Here is a 20,891-nt window from a genome sequence, read left to right on the forward strand (position 1 = left end):
GTGGGCATTTGCAGAAGTGAGCCAGCCAATGGAAGAGACCCTCCCTGCCCACCACCTTTCATGTAGTTTTTTAAGATGTATTTATTTATCCAAAAGTCAGAGTTACACAGAGAGAGGAGAGAGAGAGAGAGAGACAGAGAAAGAGAGAGAAAGAGAGAGAGAGAAAGTCTTCCATCTGCTGTTCACTCCCCAGATGGTTGCAAGGGCCAGAGATGCGCCAATCTGAAGCCAGGAGCCAGGGGCTTCTTCCGGGTCTCCTACGCGGGAGCAGGAGCCCAAGGACTTGGGCCATCTCCCACTGCTTTCCTAGGCCACAGCAGAGAGCTGCATCGGAAGTGCAGCAGCCAGGTCTCAAACCGGCGCCGATATGGGATGCCGGTGCTTCAGGCCAGGGTGTTAACCCACTGTACCACAGTGCTGGCCCCAATATTTCATATTTAAAAACAAAAGTTTTATTAAAAAAAAATCTAGGGACCGGCGCCATGGCTCACTTGGCTAATCCTCCGCCTGCAGTGCTGGAATCCCATATGGGCCCCGGGTTCTGGTCTCGGTTGCTCCTCTTCCAGTCCAGCTCTCTGCTGTGGCCCAGGAAGGCAGTGGAGGATGGCCCAGGTCCTTGGGCCCTGCACCCACATGGGAGACCAGGAGGAGGCACCTGGCTCCTGGCTTCGGGTCGGCGCGCCGTAGCAGCCATTTCGGGGGTGAACCAACGGAAGGAAGACCTTTCTGTCCCTCTCCTTCACCGTCTAACTCTGCCTATCCAAAAAAAAAAAAAAAGGAAACCTGGATATCTTTGTGATCTTTCAACTATATATGCTTTTTTTTTTTAAGTTTTTTTTTTTTTTTTTTTTTTGACAGGCAGAGTGGACAGTGAGATAGAGAGAGAGAAAGGTCTTCCTTTGCCGTTGGTTCACCCTCCAATGGCACCGCGCTGATCCGATGGCAGGAGCCAGGTACTTATCCTGGTCTCCCATGGGGTGCAGGGCCCAAGGACTTGGGCCATTCTCCACTGCACTCCCTGGCCACAGCAGAGAACTGGAGGGGAAGAGGGGTAACCGGGACAGAATCCGGCGCCCCAACCGGGACTAGAACCCAGTGTGCCGGCGCTGCAAGGCGGAGGATTAGCCTAGTAAGCCGCGGCGCCGGCCTCAACTATATACTTTTAATAATTATCTTGAAAAATATGTAAATATTGGGACTGGTGCTGAGGCACAGGTTAAGCCACCAGCTGCAATGCTGGCACCCTGTACGGCCCCAGTTCAAGTCCTGGCTGATGTGCCTGGGGAAGCAGCAGCAAACAGCCCCAGTCCTTGGGCCCCTGCAACCATGTGGGGTCACGGAAGAAGCTCCTGGCTCCCAGCTTTGGGCCCAGCAGACCGATGCAGCCTTCTGGGGAGTGATACAGCAGGCTGAAGAAAAATCTCTCATCTCTGTCTCTCCCGCCCTATAACTATGCCTTTCAAATAAATAAAAATAAATACACAGATAGGGGCTGGTACTGTGGTGTAGCGGATAAAGCTGCCGCCTGCAGTGCCGGCATCCCATATGGGAGCAGGTTCAAATTCTGGCTGCCCCACTTCCAATCCAGCTCTCTGCTATGGCCTGGGAAAGCAGCAGAAGATGCCCAAGTCCTTGGGCCCCTGCACCTGCGTGGAAGACCCGGAAGAAGCTCCAGGCTCCCGGCTTTGGATCGGCTCAGCTCTGGCTGTTGTGCCATCTGGGGAGTGAGCTAGCAGGCCGAAGACCTCCCCCCACCCCCACCTCTCTATAACTCTATTTCAAATAAAATAAGTCTTAAAAATAAACATATGTATATTATATATATATGTATATATAATTATTACGCAGTAATAAGCCTGACTAGGGCTTGCATTTGACCTAGCAGTTGAGACCCCGGCAGACAGACGCCCACATCCTGCATCACAGTGTGGATTCCATACCCAACCCAGCTCCTGATTCCAGCCTCCTGCTAACGCAGCAGCGAGGGCTGCAGTACCCAAGTCTCTGCTCCCAGGTGGAGACCTGGCTGCAGCCCAGCCCAGGCGGCCCACTGCGGGCATTTGGAGAGTGAACAGATGGGAACTGCATGTCTCTGTCTCAAACTGAAAAAGCAAAATTTCCCATTCTTCATGCCTGTCTTCACAAAACCCTTGTAATACACACAATGGACCTGCTACAAATAAAGCTGGGTTAGATTCAGTCTCTACCAAATCAAAAGACAAACCTCCCAGCAAAAGGGTCTCATGCGGTTCTGGTGTTGGAAGAGAATCTATGTTATTATTTTACCGAGTGCTAATCAAATACTTCGCGCTGTACAACACAGGAAACTGAGAACTGTTTTCCTAAAACGGTTCACACAAACACCTGGCTACATTAATTTGCTGAAAGGATTAAACAAGATTATTCAAGGGGTCAGAAAAAAAAAACAACAAAATAATTATCCTTCAAACTATGTTATGAATAATCCTCTTGGTTTAAGAAAAGGAGAGCGCAAACTCTTAAGAACTTTAATTGCAGTACAAGAATAAAGGGCAAGCCCACAAGGAAACAATTTTTGCTTTTGGTGGATTTTACTGTTTGCCATAACTGCAGTATGACTGCAGTCACAACAGGTAAGATTCAATTTTAATGCAAGTTTTTCTAGATTACTGCAAATATCAGGCAGAAAACGTATAAGGTAAAAAACAAACATTAAGAAAAGAGAGGGCTGGCACGAGGGCAGAGCTGCGGCCTACAACACTGGACCCAGCTCGAGTCCCAGCTGCCTGCTAATGCGCCCGAGGAAGCGGCAGCAGGTGGCCCCTACTGCCACTGTGTGGGCAACCTGGATGCAGCGCGGCCTGGACCTGCCCGGCCATTACGGCCATTTGGACAGTGAAGGACGGAAGATCTCTCTTCCAAATAAACCAATCTTAAAGGGGGGGGGGTATCTATATTCAACAATGGGTTCAATGCCGTAGGTAAGGCCATAATTGAACAAATTCTGGAAGTTCATTCTGCAAGGGACACTAAAAAACTGCTAGACAGCTAAAAGTTTATAGCAAACATTAAGGAGCAAAATCAAAGTGTTTGTGTCCCCTCATCCTTATGGGCAAGGAAGGAGCCCACCTACAAAGTAACTACCAGCCCCCAGGCACCCCGGCGCCATCACGGGTGTCCCCGTGCTGCGGGTCAACCGAGCTAAGAGGAAGAATGCGCAGATCTACCCAGACAGCCGATTTCTATTCATGATTTTTTGAGATAAAAACACACACCCAGACCGACAGAGGCCGGAATACCAACAGCCTCCACCAGGCAGTTAGGTTGGGCCATCTCATCGGCTGCTGGTGTAGTAAGACAGCTCGGGAGCCGAGCGCGGTTACCCTGCACTCAGTCCCCACGCGAGGAGGCAGACTTTGCAGTTAGAATCACGGGGACACAGCGCCAGACACCGACAGAGGCGACTTGCTTCATCCGTCCACCCCGAAACGACCAGAGGCCTAAGCGGGGCAAAGTCCACGACAGCACCGCGTAGACACACAGGCTGCTGGCCCAAGGCTTCCACGACTCAGGGTGTGGCAAGATGTCATTCCAGCAAGCGGGGACTAGAAGGAGTTCCGACTAGGCGCCGATCATGCCGCCGTGCGCCCACACGGGCTGCCCGGTGAGCAGTGCGGTGGCAGGAAAACCGACCAACACAATGGACCAGCCAAGCCAGGGCCACGGGGGAGCAATCAGCTGGCCGGGGACAAACTGCAGGCGGGCAGCTTCGAAGACCGCAGCCAGCACCGGGGCGTCCCGCAGGAAAGCACAAGGCTCGCTGGAACCCGAGCTCCCGCACCCCGGAAGCTGCCCGCGGGGCTCCTCCCGCCTACTCCGGTTCTACTCCAACAGCCGCTTCCTGCTGCTGGTTCTCGGTTCCTCCCCGCACCCAGGGGCGCCCGGGGCGCCGGGGAACACGGGGGCCCACCCTCGCTCCACGCGGGCGCTCGTCTTCCTCCCCGGGCCGTGCAGACGGCACCCCCGCGGCCGAGGTGCTCCCACCGCGCTCGACCCCTGCAGGGCCAGCCTCGGGGAACCCCCCCAGCGCCACATTCGGGGGTCCTGGGGTTCCACGCCGGCCGGGGGCGCGGGCACGGGGGCGCGCGCGCGCACACACGCACACTCGACTCCGGCTCCGGGTGTTTGTCTGAGGGGCTGTTTTTAAGCGGATTCAGGCAAGGCTGGCCTCGCAGACGGGCCCCGGGGGTCTCCTGATAGGACGCCCCGCTCCCGAATCGGCCCTCACAGGCGCGCCAGCGCCGGCCCCCGCCGAGCCCGCGTCCTGCTCGTGGCCTGGACGTCCCGCCGGCCCGCGGGTGCCCGGGCTGTGGTTTTCACGGTCTGAGGGACAGGCAGGCCTCGAAGGCCCGGCCTAACGAGCGCGCTCTCCTGGTCCCCGGGCTCCCGCCTCTCCCACTCGGCGGCCGGGACCGAGTTTCCCGCCCCTCGGCCAAACTAGAGGCTGGTGGCAGTTGGAGGCAGTTGGGACCGGCCCCAGCAGGTTGGAACCGGTCTGGGCCGGGCCGGAGGAAGAAGGGGGGGAGGGAGAGGCCGCCTCGCGCTCTCCCTGCGCGCGTGACTCACGCTGGCCGCTGACGTCAGGCGTGCGCGCGCGGCGGGGGGGGGCTCTACGTACGTGTAGTGCTGCGGTTTCTCGGGCTGTGCCTGCAGCACCTGAGCGGTAGCGGCCGGGGGCGCCGAGGAAGCTGCGGAGCCGCCGGGCCCGGGGCCCTTCGACATGGTCCTGTCTTCCTGCCTCTTCGCCGCTCCCCTTTTATTATTCAGTCTGCGCGGTCCGCGCCGAGGGCCCACTGCGCCTGCGCCGCGCCACGAGAACGTGAAGACCCCCCGCACGACAGCAAGGGTTGCTGGGAATTGTGGTCCTCTCTTCGGAGGGAATTTTACCGTCGGCAGAGGGTTGCTGCCGGAACGCAGGACTACAATGCCCAGGGGTGCTTGCAGCCGGTGTCCCGGATGGTGGGCGGCCGCGACGGCTTCTGGGAATTGCAGTCTGGTCGTGTTTCCCTTTCTTGGTACATTTTGAGTTCGCTGGGGGAACCTTCCTCGAAACTGGGGCCCCAGGAGTGGAAGGAGCCCAGAACGAGGGAGACCCCGAAAGAGTTCCAAGTGTAGTTCCACTGCCACCAGTGTCACAGTTACCTGGCCTCCATATGTCGTGGCGGCTTGGCCGCGGTTCTAATGCCGGCTCAGCCACAAGTAGGGCCTGAGAATCTGCCTGGTGGGTTCTTAGCCCGGAGCCGACACCCCAGTCTGCGGGGTTCCCACGCCTCTGCCCAGGCGCTTCAGTCACCCGCACCAACCCCGAAACCTGCGCCCCTGGGCTGGCGGCCCGGCCGCGCCAAGGACGAGTCGGCTCCGTCTAGGGTGGTCTCCGAGGCCCTGGCGCGTGGCGGGGGTGCCGAGACGCCCAGAAGGGGGCTGGGAAGCAGGGCCCGGGCTTGAGTGGAGGGGTGCAGGTGAGAGTCCCCCCAGCCTGCCGCCCCGGCCAGTCCCAGTATTTGGCAAAAGGCGCGCTCCCACCCCAGGCGAGAATCCAGCCTTCTTCATGGGTTGCTTTTTAACGTTTGTTATTGAACTTTCTCTCCCGTATTGCATCTATTTGAGTTTTTCAGACTGATTTACATCGTATTAGGTTAATAACTGGCTCATTAAACACATTCCGAAAGCTGGTTAACTCTCCCAGGGACACAGCTTTAACTTGGTTCCGGGGAAGCTTTACCAGCTGAGCACTGGTATTTCCTACTCAGGCCGAGTCAGTCGTCCAGCAGCGGCCACGCGCGCGTGGAGACCCCCAGGTGGCCAGAGGAAGGCGTGGCTTGTGTTCCTAACCTGGTGCTCAAGTCCGTCACCGGTGTCCGCGTTTCTCTTAAAGCAGGATTGGGCTGAAGAAACAGCAGTGCTCACGTGACAGGTGCAGAATCAGTAGGTCCTGGGACAGCGGGCGACGGCCTCATCCTGAAGAAGAAACCCAGAGAGGTGAAGCGCCCGCGCCGCGGCCCCGCGAGCCGGGACGACAGGCTACACTCGGCCTGACCGTGTCTGGATCCGGCCTGCAGAGTCGGCGGTGCCCCCCCACTTCCTGTGCTGTTCCTTCTCCCCCGGAACGAGTAGGCAGGACAAGCCATTTCCACTCATCGTCCTTAAATGCACGCGTGTCCCCCTAGCACTTGTAATTTCTTAAAAAGAATAAAGATTATTTATTTTGAAAGAGAGGAAAAGGGAGGGAGATCTTCCATCTGCCGACTCACTCCCGGGTGGCCACAGCCCCCGGCCAGGAGCCAAGAGCTTTATCCGGTTCTCCCTCGTGGGTGGAGGGAGCCCCAGCGCCCTGTTCCACACCTTTTCCCAGGCCATTAGCAGGGAGCCGGCCTGGAAGTGGAGCAGCCGGGACTCGAACCAGCGCCCACACGGGATGCCGCCGTTGCAGGCAGTGGCTGTACCCGCTATGCCACAGCACCTGCCCCGCAGGTAGCAACTCTTAACAGCTACACCACCATGCCGGCCCCTGCAGTTCTAGCTTCTGTTAGCAAATCTGGAAGGAACACCCCTGGACTGTGCCTCCCTTTGGAGGCAGGGGAGTGAGGGATTCGATCTCCTAGGAGAACGCAGGGACACAGGGACTGAGGAGAGGACTGGCTTCTGGGGTCCTTTGCTCCTGCAGGTGGTCCCCGCAGGGAAACGCAGGCGTCGAGGTCCTGGTCCTGGCTGGGCCCCAGAGGCACCGCAGGCCCGTGTCAGCCTCACCCGGGTCCTGAGAACACAGCCTCCAGCCTGCCGGCTCTCGGTAACTTAGACACATCGGGCGTCAGGATTAAGAGGCCTGGGTGAGCGTTTGGCCCAGAGATGAAGACGCCTGCGTCCCGGGTCACGGCGCCCACCTGCGCTCGACCCACCTGAGGCTCCTGTCGCCGGCTGCCTGTTCCCGCCGGTCCTTCTGCTTCAGCCACCCGAGCCCCTGCTGTCCTGGGCCTAGGGGGACTACACCAACCATGGGCGACCTCCCTCTGCCTCTCAAGTCAGCTGCGTCCTGAATTGCAGTCATCTACAGACACGTGCAGATAAAGCGCACTGGAGTTAGGCGAGCAATTCGGGACCAGAGAGTGAGTCAAAGCCGCGTGTGCCACGGCTGCCCTTCCAAAGTGCGCGTTTCCCCTCACTGCTGATGCTGGCCCCTCGTGTGGCGAAGTAAATCCTGAGATATCTACTTGCAGTCATTCTGAGCGGAGCTCTGTGCGTACCAGGTCCTGCGGCTCTTTCATTTTAAAAATGTGCGATATTCGGTGACCCAGACTCAGCGGGACGGGGTAGAATCCCAGGGCAGCAGTTTTCTGGGCTTTGCTGGGCTGTTCTTAGCTTAAGCCCGCTTCAGCGTTTGGAACACTGGAGGTACCTGGAGGACTGAGCACTGCAGTTCTGCCCAGACGCTGTTCAGGCGGAGGTAAGGGTCAGCGTGTCTCCGCATTCCTCCTGTTTCTTCCAAAGCCTGCCAGAATATTGTAAAAAAAAAAGGGGGGGGGCACGTGTTTGGTTTAGTTATCTTTCGTTTATGTTTTGCGGACATGCAAATATTGGAGTAAACCTCTCGCCTTCCCAGCTGTGGTGTTTCCTTCAGCTGAATCACGTAATTCCAAGAACTGCATCGCCCAGTAGATAACTTCTTGTTTGATGAAAGTCGCCTAAAAACATGCAAAACAGGACTTCCAACAGTCACTTGACCAGTTTCTCTTTGTATCTACTTACTTCTCTCCCACTCCATCGGGCAAAATAATCGCTTTTTGGTTAAAAATGTATGTGTGTGATATACGAAATATTGTACTTAGAAAAATAGTCTGATTTGCTGAATTCCAATTCTCCCTTTCCTTCCAAGCTTAAGCAAAAACGTTAGGAGAAGGGAGTCACGCAGGGAACGCATTTTGTTTTACACTGGAAAATATTTACAAAAACTTCGTTCAAGCAGCCTCTCCTGCACTGCGTTCCCTTGATGCTAATAAACTTAGGCTCCTGCTCTCTGGTCCGACTTTCTAAGATCCTGAGAGGGACCAACGCAATTCATTTGCATTGACTTTCTATTGTGGAGCTTTGGAACCAAGGGAAGGATCCAAACATAGCTCCATTTTGTCCAATCAGAAGAGCCGCTTGGTGCTAAACTCTGATTCGTCCATTCCACTTTGCATCCAGCCAATCCTTAGGCCACTTTAACAGCCAATCAGCGGCCTAGGCGCCCGCCAATCAGGGAACGGGGCCGAAGCACGGCCTTTGTGTCGGGGGATGTCAGCGCGTCGGCGAAAGCGCCCGCCAATAGAAAAAGTCGTTGGTGTATGCAAATAAGGGCCCTGTGACGTAGCGCCGCAGCGTGAAGCGTCGGTATAAAAGCGCGGGCGTCGGGGGGGCCCGGAGCGCAGAGCGGTTTGGTCGTTGGTCGGGAGAGCGTCGAGTCTCCCCTGGCTGCTGCGGCTGAGTCGGGGCGGCGGAAGCGGCGCGGAGCGGCCTGAGGCTTCGGAGCGAGGTGAGCGCCGGCAGCGCTGGCGGCGGCCTGGGGCCCCGGGGCGGCGGGCGCGGCCGTTGGGAGCCGGCCTCGGGGCGGCGGGTCTCCCCTCGGGGGTTCGTTCCGGAACCGCGCTTCCGCCTCGCCGCCGCCGGTGACTCAGAGGCCCCGGCGCCGGGTTCCGGGCGGCCGGGCCTCCGCCCGCCGCGGGAGGGAGGTGGCTCCTCCCCGCGCTCCCTCCCGGGGGAGGCCGCCGCTCGGCGCCGCCTGAGTCACCGGGGAGGGGGAGGCGGCCCCCGGCCATCTGCTCGCGTCTGCTGCTGCAGCGAGCGGGGCTCGTGTGTCTCAGGTGAAAAGAGATGGCTCGAACCAAGCAAACGGCGCGGAAGTCCACTGGCGGGAAGGCCCCCCGCAAGCAGCTGGCTACGAAAGCCGCCCGGAAGAGCGCGCCCTCTACCGGCGGGGTGAAGAAGCCGCATCGCTACAGGTAGGGAGGCGGGAGGGGGCGATGACGCGGCGGCGCCGGCCCGGGGTCGTCCCGCCCCTCCCGGGGGTCCTGCCACCCCCACTCCCTCCCGCCGCTCCTGGGGGTCCTGCCGCCCCTCCCCCACCGCCTCCCGGGGTCGTGCACCCGCTCCCGGGGTTCCTGCCATGTCCCGCCCTGCGCCTTTCAGGCCCGGCACCGTGGCGCTCCGGGAGATCCGTCGTTACCAGAAGTCGACGGAGCTGCTTATCCGGAAGCTGCCGTTCCAGCGGTTGGTGCGGGAGATCGCCCAGGATTTCAAAACCGACCTGCGGTTCCAGAGTGCGGCCATCGGCGCGCTGCAGGTGAGGCCCCGCGCCCGCGGCGGGGAGGGTGCGGGCCTGGCCGCCCTCCCGGCGCCTAACGGCACGGCCCTTGTCCCGGCAGGAGGCGAGCGAGGCGTACCTGGTGGGGTTGTTCGAAGACACTAACCTGTGTGCCATCCACGCCAAGAGAGTGACCATCATGCCCAAAGACATCCAGTTGGCCCGCCGGATACGGGGAGAGCGAGCTTAAGAGGAGGCGGTTTTTACGGCGTTTTGTAGTAAATTCTGTAAAATACTTTGGTTAAACTTGTGACTTTTTTTGTAAGAAATTGTTTATAATATGTTGCATTTGTACTTAAGTCATTCCATCTTTCACTCAGGATGAATGCGGAAAGTGACTGTTGTCAGCCCTCAGTGCGCGCACTGTCGCTCAGGAGTGACAAGTCGCGAATCTGCAGAAGGGATGGGTGATCTCGCTTCTCATGCATGTTCCGTGTTACAGACTTGTTGGGTAGCTATTAAGGTACTAGAATTGATAAATAAATGTGTACAGGGTCCTTTTGCAATAAAACTGGTTATGACTTGATCCAAGTGTTCAACAATTGGGGCTGTTAAGTCTGACCATACATCACTGTGATAGAATGCGGGCTTTTCAAGGGTGAAGATCCAAGTCTTAACCACAGTGTAACTTACAGTTTCCTTAAAGAGAAAAGTAAACCTGGCAGCTATAGATACACTATGTGCATTTATAATAGCTATTTTATATATTGTAGTGTCAACATTTTTAAATTAAATGTTTTACATTCACAAGCGGCGGGGAGTCTGGTCATTGAGGCGTGTGTAATTAGTCCAGCTGGCTTTCTGCTGACGAGGCTGCACTGTTTCCGCAGTAGATGCTTCGTGCATACACCTTGCATAAGTCCTCATTCTGCCACGGGCTGGCTCCCCCTCCGGCCGGACGCAGACCCTAACGGGGGTTCATTGACAAGGGCTCCAGACTGCAGTCCAGGTTACTCACCAGCATCACCTGTCGCTAGGTAGAGCAGCTTTCCATTGTGTCGTGGTTGGTCTCCTAACTAGGTTTTCTTCCCCTCTGCCAAGAGGAAGCGAGCGGACGTTTTTCCTTGTGGAGTTTCTGTTCTGACCCTTAGTGTGGACCTGCTGTGGAGGCGCGCAGCTCCCGCTTCCTGGGCTTCTGCCAGCCAGAATGGTGGCTGGTCAGGATACATCTGGTGACTGTCCTGTCCTGGGAAAATCACTTTTCTAGAGATGGCCTTCCAAGTGGTTTTTAAATCTATTGAAGTTTTTAGGTCAATTATGTATGTTGACTAAATTTACAAATAAACTTGTTTATCCAACGAAGTGTCAAAAACCTAAGTTGACTGTACAAACCTTTCTAATACACCCATTGTCTGGGTTCTGCAGGTCGTAATGTTTAGCTTAGTTTACTGACGCTGTTGCTTGGTGGACAAAAGTCTTCATTCACAGAGCACTTGTAATCCGCCCTCTGCAGTGTAGATGGGATGACGTGTGCTCCACTTCCTGCCCGAAGTGTCAAGGTGTGAGAAGGGCTAAGGGGACAGATCCTGGAAGCCATAAGGCTCCAGTGACACGTTGAGGAACAGCTGTGGTCATTCGCGTGGCTGCTTGTGGCTGAAGCTGTGGAACCTTAAACCCCAGGTCTGCAGTCCTACAGCTCAGGTGACCTGGAAGCCACTACCAAGCTAGTGCAGCCCTGGGCTTCCCCTGGAGGGCAGGGAGGTGCCTGGTGAGGGCAGGAGCACCATTTGAGAGGAGGAAAGCGGATGGAGGTGCCCCGTGCCCTTGGTGGGCAAGACCAAGGTTTCCTCGCCTTGGCCCCTGATGGACAAGACCCAAGCTAGGTTTTCTCACTTTAGTGGCTTCCATTTGAAAGTCCTTGCATATTAGTTGTGAGGCAAAAAAATTCCTGTTTTTGAGATTTTATTTGAATTAGGGGGAGAGGGTTTCCATCTGCTGATGAACTCCCTGAGAGGCCGTAAGGACCAGGCCAAATGGACGAGCTCCTTCTGGGTGGGTGCCAGCGCTGCAGACGGCGGCCTGACCGGCTAGCCCCAGTGTGGCAGATCCCTACTCTTAGCTGATGTGTATCAGGCAGCCAAGGTCTGCCAGCGTCTGCTAGTGCTCATCCAGGAAGCTGTGCCGCAAACGCCCAGAGTGGACGGAGAGGGAGAGGTCCGACACCTCCAGCAATGCGGGTGACAAGGCACTGAATGGGGAGGCAAGTGGGCAGCAGGCTTAAGTCAGGTGGCCTTTGGTCGAGGCCAGTGTGGGGGATTACACATCCCCGTTGTGCGCTTCATGGGTTCGTATTCTCTTCCTGCAGCCTCGGAGCGATGCATGCTGCACCTGGGGTTGAACCCGTGAGCTCCTTACGGCTTAGCCCTGCGCCAGAGTGGTGGAATGAGAAGGGTCAGAGGGGCAGGATGGGCTTGGGAGCCAAAGCGTGGAGCGTCCAGGGTCCTACTGTAGTCCACAGTGGTTCCAACTCCTGCTTGCAGGTAGCCCCAGCTGTGTGTGCCTGCAGTGGCGTACGGCCTGGGCAGCCACAGCACCAGCCAGCAGCTCCTTGGACAGTGAGTTCTAGAACAGACAGCTGCAGCCCTGAGCAGTCACCCTCGTCTTGAAAGTCTGGCTATCAGCAAGGTGGCCATCCGCGTAGAGGACAGGGACTCCAGGGACAGAGGGCACCCAGTAAAGAGTCTGCAGCTGGGCACTAGGAAGTCTGAACAGAGGCACTAGGAAGGGACCAAGTCTTGTCTGCCCCTGGAGTCCAGCTGGGCTCCCCACAAGGGCTCCAGGCACGTTCGCTGACCAAACCAGATGGCCTTGGCAGCCCCGTAGCACAGTTGGCTGCCTTGGCTCCTGGCACGGGCAAACCGTCTGGTTCCCAAGAGCTATGGTTACAGCCAGGCTTCCAAATTGGGAGTGTCCCGCATCACGGGAGCTGGGAAGAGGCCAGTCTGGCCGCTGCAGTCCAGGGTGCTGAGGGAACCAGGGCGGTAGTCAGAACTGGCTCAGGGCCCGACAGGCCCAAGTTGCAGGCCCAGTGGTCCCACTCAGATGCGGTTTTTATTTTATTATTTTTTTTAATTTGACAGAGATAGAAAGGTCTTCCCTCTGTTAGTTCACCCCTGAAATGGCTGCCACGGCTGGCACCATGCTGATCTGAAGCCAGGAGCCAGGTGCTTTTCCTGGTCTCTCACATGGGTGCGGGCCCAAGCACTTGGGCCATCCTCCACTGCCCTCCTGGGCCACAGCAGAGAGCTGGACTGGAAGAGGGGCAACCAGGACCAGAACCCAGTGCCCACATGGGATGCTGGTGCTGCAGGCACCAAGTGAGCCACGGCACCGGCCCCTCACATGTGTTCTGTAATTACGGTAAAGGAGTAATGAAAGCACCTGCCCAGGACGCTTGTAAGGGCTTAATGAAACCGTCTGTGTGAAGATAAGCTGTAGGCTTGACCTGACCAGTCACAGCGGACGTGGTGGTTAACCACCATTAAGCCTACAGGGATCTGGCCTTACCAGTTCAGTGATAGTATTGTTTCAGAAGCAGAGGAGGGCAGGGGGGCCCACATCAGAAGTAGGAAAACCTCCCAGAACTGGGGAGACCGTGGGGCACCTACCGAGGGGTGCCATCAGGGAACCAAACCTGGACAGCAGTGAAGGCCGAGCTGCTGCTGGCGGACAGACCTTGTCACAGAACAGCACACCCAGCAAGCAGAGTGCAGGGACAGAAACGTGACACTGGTTCAGGACGTGCGTGTGACTGGAATGGAGAGGAGACATCCATCAGCGGTGGCCGGGTGTCACCAGAGCGTGGACAGATGTTCCCTGTGCAGCTGTAGCCGGCACAGGTGGCACTCCCACCCCGGGCAGAAGGTGACTGTTGGCCGTGGTGGTGCTGATGGAAGCAGGTTTCTGGGCCAGCAGAGCAGGGGACAGACCCTGCGGTGCCACCTCCCTCCCAGGCCTGTGACATCTGGCCAGGACATGACAGAGGGACCAAAGGTCAAAGCAGACTACTTCTAACACACTAGACAGGATTCAGACAAAGATAAACGTCTCCCAAATAAACTCAGAGTCCATCTTAAACACATGGAAGGGCTTTCCTTCAGGGCAGCCAAGGTTCTCCACCAAAAACAGAGGGTGAAGGGTGGGTCAATGGGTGCATTTTTCCAATCAAAAGGAAACAATGGAAATAAAGATTAGGATGTGGACTTCAAAGCAGTCAGAATTGCTCCTCCCTCTTAGAAAACTCTGCTATCTGTTGGAAGGGATCAGATCTGTAGTTTCAATCCAACTCTGAGAGCCTGAGGTTCCTTTTATCCTTCCAGCCCCTTGCATGCCGGAGAGTCCCATAGTGTGTGTTGGCTTAATGAATGGCTGATGATGAACGCAAACATTTATTCTGTGCTTATCTTTTGTAAAGATTTATTTATTTATTTGAAAGAGTTACACAGGAGAGGCAGAGAGAGAGAGAGAGAGAGAAAGTCTTCCATCTGCCGTTCACTCCCCAGATGGTCACAAGGGCCAGAGCTGCGCCAATCTGAAGCCAGGAGCCAGGAGCTTCTTCCAGGTCTCCCACATGGGTGCAGGGGCCCAAGGACTTGGGCCATCTCCCACTGCTTTCCTAGGCCATAGCAAAGCACTGGATCGGAAGTGCAGCAGCCAGGACCAGAACCGGCACCCATATGGGATGCCGGTGCTTCAGGCCAGGGTGTTAACCCACTGCGCCACTGCACCAGCCCCATATTCTGTGCTTAAGTGCCAGGTGCTGGACTGTGCACACTGTGAAGATTACCTTGGTTCCTTTTATTTTAAGATTATTTATTTGAAAGGCAGAGTTACAGAGAGGCAGAGAGAGAGGTCTTCCATCTGTTGGTTCACTCCCCAAATGGCTGCAACAGGTGGAGCTGGGCCGATCTGAAGCCAGAAGCTTGGAGCTTCTTCGGGTCTCCCACGTGGGTGCCCATGGCCTTTCTTCCACTGCTTTCCCAGGCACATAAGCAGGGAGCTGGATTGGAAGTGGAGCAGCCGGGCCCATATGGGATGCCAGCACTGCAGGTAGTGGCTTTACCCACTATACCATAGCACCAGCCCTGGTTCCTTTTATTTAAATTTTTTTGTTTGAATGACAGAGAACTCACATCCATTGACTCATCCCCAAATGCCCACAAAAGCTGGGGCTGCAGGCCAGCTCTCTGCTGTGGCCTGGGAGTGCAGTGGAGGATGGCCCAAGTGCTTGGGCCCTGCACCCCATGGGAGACCAGGAGAAGCACCTGGCTCCTGCCTTCGGATCGGGCTGGGCCAGGTCAGAGCTGGGAGCTGAGAGCTCCATCCAGGAGCCCATGTGGATGGCAGAGACGTAAGCACTTGAGCCGTCGTCTGCCTCCTAGGATGTGCCTTAGCAGGAAGCTGGAATCGGATGAGCCGGAACGTGCACCAGGCGCTCCAGCAGGGTGCGGGCACAAGTGGTGGTTTAACCTGCGGTACTGCTTGTGCTTTTGGCATCATCTAAAAAATCATTACTGGGCCAGCGCTGTGGTGTAGCAGGTAAAGCCGCCATGTGCGGTCCTGGCATCCCATATGGGCACCGGCTCCAGTCCTGGCTGCTCCACTTCCGATCCAGCTCTATGCTGTGGCCTGGGAAAGCAGTGGAAGGTGACCCAAGTCCTTGAGCCCCTGCACCCACGTGGGAGACCTGGAAGAAGCTCCTGGCTCCAGACTTTGGATTGGCCCAGTTCCGGCCGCTGCGGCCAACTGGGGAGTGAACCATCAGATGGAAGACCTCTCTCTCTCTGCCTCTCCTCTCTCTGTTTAACTGTGACTTTAAATAAAATCTTCAAAATAGTAACACTTTGGTCACCACTAACTGGCCATCCTTGTCTCTATGCAAATTGTGTGCCAGGGGCCGGCATTGGGGCATAGAGGGTAAAGCTGCTGCCTAGTTCACTGACATCCCCTACAAGCGCCAGTTCAAGTCCCGGCTGCCCCACTTCTGGTCCAGCTCCCTGCTGTAGCCTGGGAAAGCGCTGGAGGATGGCCCAAGTGTTTGGGCCCCTGCACCCATGTGGGAGACCTAGAAGAAGCTCCTGGCTCCTGGCTTTGGTGTGGTCCAGCCCAGGCTGTGGCAGCCATGTGGTGAGTGAACACGTGGATGGAAGATCTCTTTCTCTGTAACTCGGACTTTCAAATACAATGAACCCCCCCCCCTTTTTTTTTTTGTTAAAGACTTATTTATTTGAAAGAGTTACGCAGAGAGATAAAGAGAGAGAGAGAGAGAGAGAGGTCTTCCATCGGCTGGTTCACTCCCCAAATGGCCACGACGACAGGGGCTGGGCCAGGCTGAAGCCAGGAGCCAGGAGTTTTGGGTCTCTTATGTGGGTGCAGGGGCTCAGGAATTTGGGCCACCTTCCGCTGCTTTCCCGGGCAAATTAGCAGGGAGCTGGATCGGAAGTGGAGCAGCCACACTCAAACCAGCGCTTTCCAAATGCGATGCAGGCACTGCAGAGGGCAGCTAACCCGTCGCACCAAAGCGCAAGCCCCGAAATAAACCTTTTTAGAAAGTGTGTCAGGGCCAGGGCTGTGGCATAGTAGGCTAAGCATCTGCCTGTGGCGCCAGCATCCCGTAGGGACACCAGTTCAAGTCTCTGTTCCTCCTCTTCCTATCCAGCTCTCTGCTGTGGCCTGGGAAAGCAGTAGAAGATGGCCCAAGTCCTCGGGCCCCTGCACCCGCGTGGGAGACGTGGAAATAGTCCTGGCTCCTGGCTTTGCATTGGCCCGGCTCCAGCCATTGCAGCTGTTTGGGGAGTGAACCAGCAGGTGGAAGACTTTTCTGTAACTTAACTCTCCCTCTCAAATGAACAAATTCTTTTACAAAAGTTAAGTACTTTATCCTATCTATTTGAAAGGTAGAGCAGACACTCGCATCTGCTGGATCACTCCCCAAATGCCTGCAAGCAGGGAGCCAGGAGCTCAATCCAGATCTCGCCTGTGGGTGGCAGGGACCCACCCACTTGAGCCATCCCCGCTGCCTCCCAGGGTCCGCATTACCAGGCAGCTGGGATCAGGAGGCCGACCCAAACCCAGGCACTCCGGTTTGCGACACAAGCGTCCTAACCTATGCCATACGCCCGCGCTAGGCCACGGGGAGTTAGGATCAGCATCTCAGGGCTGCTGCAGAGACCCTCCGTCTCGCCGAGTGCCACTCGGGGCTGTGCCCACCTCCCTCTGCGCCCGCCCAGCTGAGACAGCTGTCAGCTCGAGTGTCGCGGGCCGGGCAGGGCCCGCTGGCCAGGGCCCGGCTGCGCGGGCGGGGCGGGGCCATCCGGCCGTGGGCGGGGCGTGGGCGCGTCCGAGCCGAGGGACACGGCCGGAATGCGCGCACCGCCGCGCGAGGCCCCGCCCAGAGCATCCCGCGCCGCCGGCGGCCGCGCCGCAGACGGGCGTCATGGCTGCTTCGAGACAGCCCCAGGTCGGGGAGCTGCTGGCCGAGGCCCGGCGGGCCTTCCGGGAGGAGTTCGGGGAGGAGCCGGAGCTGGCCGTGTCGGCGCCGGGCCGCGTCAATCTCATCGGGGAGCACACGGACTACAACCAGGGCCTGGTGCTGCCCATGGTGAGGGGCTGCGCGGGGCCCAGGGCGGGGGCCGGGGGGCGCGCCCTGTCCGCGCGGGTCGTGTGGCCGGGCAGCCGAGTGTGGGGAGACCCCGGTACGGGCACGCCCGCGCGTTAGGAGGAAGTGGCCGGGAGAGGGTGTGCCGACCGCCGCTTGGCTCCAGCCCGCCCTCGCGCTCTACCTGGGAGCGTGTTCCCGCTTCACGAGGGGGCTGTGCGGGCGCGGAGGCTCCCCGTCGCTCCCCGGTTCGCCTCTGCGCCAGGCTCGGGTGTGAGCGTAGCCCAGCCCGGTGATTTACGGACGAAGTATCGGGCCCAGAGGGGGCCAGGGGCCTGCGCAAGGTCGCACAGCTGGCTCTGGACGTGTAACCTTGAGTGCGGCCTCCACGCTGGCAAATCTGGGGGCTCTAGCGGCCTCGCCGTGCGGCTTGGGGAGTGAGTGCGTCCGGCCCGCCAAGCGCACCCCACGTGGGCGCTCCTCGATCCCGGTTTCCCCCAGACCCGGCGGTCCCCCGCCCCTTGCCCCTAGCTGGGAGCTAAGGGCAGAGTCCAGACCTGCTCGCTGGCTGCAGCGGGCCCCGCCCCTGAAGACCCAGGGGACAGAGCTCCAGCCCCCAAGGCCAGCTCAGCACTCCGGCCCGCCCTTGAGTTGAGCCAGTTCCCTGTCTGGGCGGCAGGACCTGGGCCGCCGTCTGCCTCGCCTTAGGGGCTGCTTCTGTGTGCAGGCGCTGGAGCTGGTCACGGTGCTGGTGGGCAGTCCCCGGGAGGACGGGCTGGTCTCCCTCCTGACCACCTCTGAGGACGCCGACGAGCCCCAGCGACTACAGTTCCCCCTGCCCACAGCCCAGCGCTCCCTGGAGCCTGGGACTCCCCGCTGGGCCAACTATGTCAAGGGGGTGATTCAGCACTACCCAGGTATGGGGACCAGGCCTGGGCCAAGTTCACGCTGCAAACCCGTTAATGCACCCCGTGCCCTGTGGGGAAGCGAGGCTGCGCCCATTGCGCAGATGAGGAAAGCTTGCCCTGGGTTGCCCGCCCGTGATGGGAGGAGCCGGGTTCAAATCCCAGCCCTAAACCAGGAGGACAACTAGGGGACTGTCTCAGCAACCTCGGGGGGCGGGAAGAGGCAGGGTGCTTGGGCCGCGAGGCTGGGGCCTTGTGACCGGTGCAGCGGGCGGGCAGTGGGCGTCCGGCTTCCTGTGCGCATGCTCGGCTTCCTGTGCGCATGCTCGGCTCCCTGTGCGCATGCTCGGCTCCCTGTGCGCATGCTCGGCTTCCTGCACGCATGCTCGGCTTCCTGTGCGCATGCTCGCAGGTAGCCATCTTCCTCACCGTTCTCTCCGCCGCAGCCGCGCCCCTCCCAGGCTTCAGTGCGGTGGTGGTCAGCTCCGTGCCCCTGGGCGGTGGGCTGTCCAGCTCGGCATCCCTGGAAGTGGCCACGTACACCTTCCTGCAGCAGCTCTGCCCAGGTACCCCGAGGCCGGCCCCCCTCCCTCGAGGCCTCCTTGCGGTCTGAGCGTCTTTATGGTGGGTGGCGGCGGAGGGGCGTGGGTGAATATCCCCGGAGGAGCTATCCCTGGAGCTACCCGCCCACCTCCCGTGCCCCCTCCCGGGCCCCCTCTTCCCCGCCTCGCCCTGTGCCGCAGACTCGGAGGCAGTGGCTGCCCGGGCCCAGGTGTGTCAGCGGGCGGAGCACAGCTTCGCGGGGGTGCCCTGCGGGGTCATGGACCAGCTCATCGCACTGCTGGGGCAGAAGGGCCATGCGCTGCTCATTGACTGCAGGTCAGGGCCGCCTCCTGCCCCCCAAACCGATGCTCTGGAGCTTCCGGGTAGGGGGGCCACTGCCCGGCGTGACAGCAGACACCTGGCCTCGCCATCTCCCCCCCGCCCCACTCCACTCTGCCGTAGGTCCCTGGAGACAAGCCTGGTGCCGCTGTCCGACCCCAAGCTGGCTGTGCTCATCACCAATTCCAACGTCCGCCACGCCCTGGGCTCTAGCGAGTACCCTCTGCGGCGGCGCCAGTGTGAAGAGGTGGCCCGGGCGCTCGGCAAGGAGAGCCTTCGGGAGGTGCAGCTGGAGGAGCTGGAGGGTGAGAGCCGGCGGGGCTCGCTCTGCCCACTCCCCGACCCTGCCCACTCACGGCCGGGCTCACTGTGCCCACTCCCCGACCCTGCCCACTCACGGCCGGGCACGCCCTGCCCACTCCCCGACCCTGCCCACTCACGGCCGGGCTCACTGTGCCCACTCCCCGACCCTGCCCACTCCCCGACCCTGCCCACTCCCCGACCCTGCCCACTCACGGCCGGGCTCGCTCTGCCCACTCCCCGACCCTGCCCACTCACGGCCGGGCTCACTGTGCCCACTCCCCGACCCTGCCCACTCACGGCCGGGCTCACTGTGCCCACTCCCCGACCCTGCCCACTCACGGCCGGGCACACTCTGCCCACTCCCCGACCCTGCCCACTCACGGCCGGGCTCACTGTGCCCACTCCCTGACCCTGCCAACTCCCCGACCCTGCCCACTCACGGCTGGGCACACTCTGCCCACTCCCCGACCCTGCCCACTCACGGCTGTTTGAAGCCTCTTTAGTTTTTTAAATGCACATTTTAAGTTATGTACGTATGCATGTATTTACCTGAGAGACAGAGAGTTCTTTCATCCCTTGGTTCACTCCTCAAATGCATGCTACAGCCAGGGCAGGGCCAGGCTGAAGCCGGGAGCCGGGAGCTCCATCCAGGGCGCCCACCTGGGAGGCAGGGGCCCAAGCATGGAACCATCTCCTGCCGCCTCTCAGGTGCACATTAGCAAGGCGCTGGAATTAGAAGCGAAGCAGGGGCTGTGCGCCGGGCACTCTAACGTGGGGTGTGGTCGTCCCAAGTAGTGCCTTAGCTGTTGTGCCAAGTGCCTCCCCTTGCTTCGAGCCTTAAAATTGCTCTTTTTGGCGTGGTTAAATTGCCTCGGGCCACCTCCGTCCCATTTCAGAGTGCCCGGTTGGAGCCCCATGCGCTGTACTTCCGATCCAGCTTCCTGCTAAGGCGCTGGGAAGCAGCAGGCTTGGGCCCCTGCCACTAAGGGGAGACTGGGATTGAGTTCTGGGCTCCTGGCTTTGGCCCCGAGCTAACGGAGCTCAACAAGGCCTCCAGCAGCTGTTGACTAGCCCTCCGGGGCTGCTGTCCCTCCTGGCCCCCTCCCACACACCCGGGGCCCGCAGGCGGCCGGGAGCTGGCTCCGCTGACCCCTTCCCCTCCGCAGCCGGCAGAGAGCTGGTGAGCAAGGAGGGCTTCCGGCGAGCGCGGCACGTTGTGGGTGAGATCCGGCGCACGGCGCAGGCAGCGGCCGCCCTGAGCCGCGGGGACTACAGAGCCTTCGGCCGCCTCATGGTGGAGAGTCACCACTCGCTCAGGTGAGACCCTCGGGATGCCCGCGCCTCCTGGGCCCCAGCGTCCCCGGACTGCCCCTCCCATGCCCTCTCTGCAGGGATGACTACGAGGTGAGCTGCCCGGAGCTGGACCAGCTGGTGGAGGCCGCGCTGTCCGTGCCTGGGGTTTATGGCAGTCGCATGACTGGCGGCGGCTTCGGCGGCTGCACGGTGACACTGCTGGAGGCCTCCGCTGCATCCCGCGCCATGCAGCAAATACAGGTGGGCTGGGGCCAGAGCCTGGGAGGGCGGCAGTGGATTGCCGGGCCCCCCCGCGCTCACACCGTGCCCGCCTCTCCCCTAGGAGCAGTACAGCGGCACTGCAACCTTCTACCTCTCCCAAGCAGCAGACGGGGCCAAGGTGCTGCACCTGTGAGGCACCCAGCACTGCCCCCGGTGCACACAGGCGGCAGGTGGTGGGTCACGTGGCTCTGTCTCTGGCACCTGCTCTCCACATCAGGGTGCTCAATAAAACTGTGCCTCCCCCCACCACAGT

The 20,891-nt window shown here is 59.2% G+C and overlaps 3 protein-coding genes and 1 long non-coding RNA gene across 8 annotated transcripts in view; 2 read left to right on the forward strand and 2 right to left on the reverse strand.

Moving 5' to 3' along the window:
• Window positions 1-4,952, reverse strand: part of UNK (unk zinc finger) — a 34,147-nt gene extending 29,195 nt beyond the window's left edge. For 2 of the 5 annotated variants that reach the window (XM_051838425.2, XM_051838426.2), the window contains exon 1: window positions 3,950-4,636. In XM_051838425.2, the coding sequence (XP_051694385.1) occupies window positions 3,950-4,074 (125 nt within the window). In that variant the 5' untranslated portion in view covers window positions 4,075-4,636. Of the gene's footprint in view, window positions 1-3,949; window positions 4,637-4,657 lie in introns of those variants that run through there. The other 3 variants (XM_008250942.4, XM_008250940.4, XM_051838424.2) reach the window with 3 other exon arrangements.
• Window positions 4,953-5,913: 961 nt separating this feature from the next.
• On the reverse strand, window positions 5,914-8,233 carry LOC127488581 (uncharacterized). Its single transcript, XR_007916327.2, has 2 exons — window positions 6,936-8,233; window positions 5,914-5,997 (listed from the first exon to the last, which is right to left on the reverse strand). It is a non-coding gene; the product is annotated as an uncharacterized lncRNA (long non-coding RNA).
• A 68-nt stretch (window positions 8,234-8,301) lies between these two features.
• On the forward strand, window positions 8,302-10,674 carry H3-3B (H3.3 histone B). Its single transcript, XM_002722935.5, has 4 exons — window positions 8,302-8,548; window positions 8,877-9,014; window positions 9,202-9,355; window positions 9,438-10,674. The coding sequence occupies exons 2-4, from the start codon at window positions 8,887-8,889 to the stop codon at window positions 9,564-9,566; spliced, it is 411 nt and encodes a 136-aa protein (XP_002722981.2). The 5' UTR covers window positions 8,302-8,548; window positions 8,877-8,886; the 3' UTR covers window positions 9,567-10,674.
• A 6,074-nt stretch (window positions 10,675-16,748) lies between these two features.
• GALK1 (galactokinase 1) lies at window positions 16,749-20,884 on the forward strand. Its single transcript, XM_002722936.5, has 8 exons — window positions 16,749-16,976; window positions 17,701-17,890; window positions 18,325-18,444; window positions 18,622-18,757; window positions 18,884-19,065; window positions 20,230-20,380; window positions 20,455-20,617; window positions 20,700-20,884. Exons 1-8 carry the CDS (start codon window positions 16,812-16,814, stop codon window positions 20,769-20,771), a joined length of 1,179 nt encoding a protein of 392 aa, XP_002722982.1. The 5' UTR covers window positions 16,749-16,811; the 3' UTR covers window positions 20,772-20,884.
• Window positions 20,885-20,891: the final 7 nt, after the last annotated feature.

The sequence above is a fragment of the Oryctolagus cuniculus genome, chromosome 17, assembly GCF_964237555.1.
Source record: "Oryctolagus cuniculus chromosome 17, mOryCun1.1, whole genome shotgun sequence".
Lineage (NCBI taxonomy): Eukaryota > Metazoa > Chordata > Mammalia > Lagomorpha > Leporidae > Oryctolagus > Oryctolagus cuniculus.

Excerpts from the sequence above, each read along its gene's own strand:
- H3-3B (XM_002722935.5), top strand. The coding sequence starts at position 8,887 with ATGGCTCGAACCAAGCAAACGGCGCGGAAGTCCACTGGCGGGAAGGCC. Across the intron at positions 9,015-9,201 it reads AAGAAGCCGCATCGCTACAG|GCCCGGCACCGTGGCGCTCC; the intron begins GTAGGGAGGCGG and ends TGCGCCTTTCAG. Across the intron at positions 9,356-9,437 it reads CGGCCATCGGCGCGCTGCAG|GAGGCGAGCGAGGCGTACCT; the intron begins GTGAGGCCCCGC and ends TTGTCCCGGCAG.
- GALK1 (XM_002722936.5), top strand. The coding sequence starts at position 16,812 with ATGGCTGCTTCGAGACAGCCCCAGGTCGGGGAGCTGCTGGCCGAGGCC. Across the intron at positions 16,977-17,700 it reads AGGGCCTGGTGCTGCCCATG|GCGCTGGAGCTGGTCACGGT; the intron begins GTGAGGGGCTGC and ends TTCTGTGTGCAG. Across the intron at positions 19,066-20,229 it reads GCAGCTGGAGGAGCTGGAGG|CCGGCAGAGAGCTGGTGAGC; the intron begins GTGAGAGCCGGC and ends TCCCCTCCGCAG.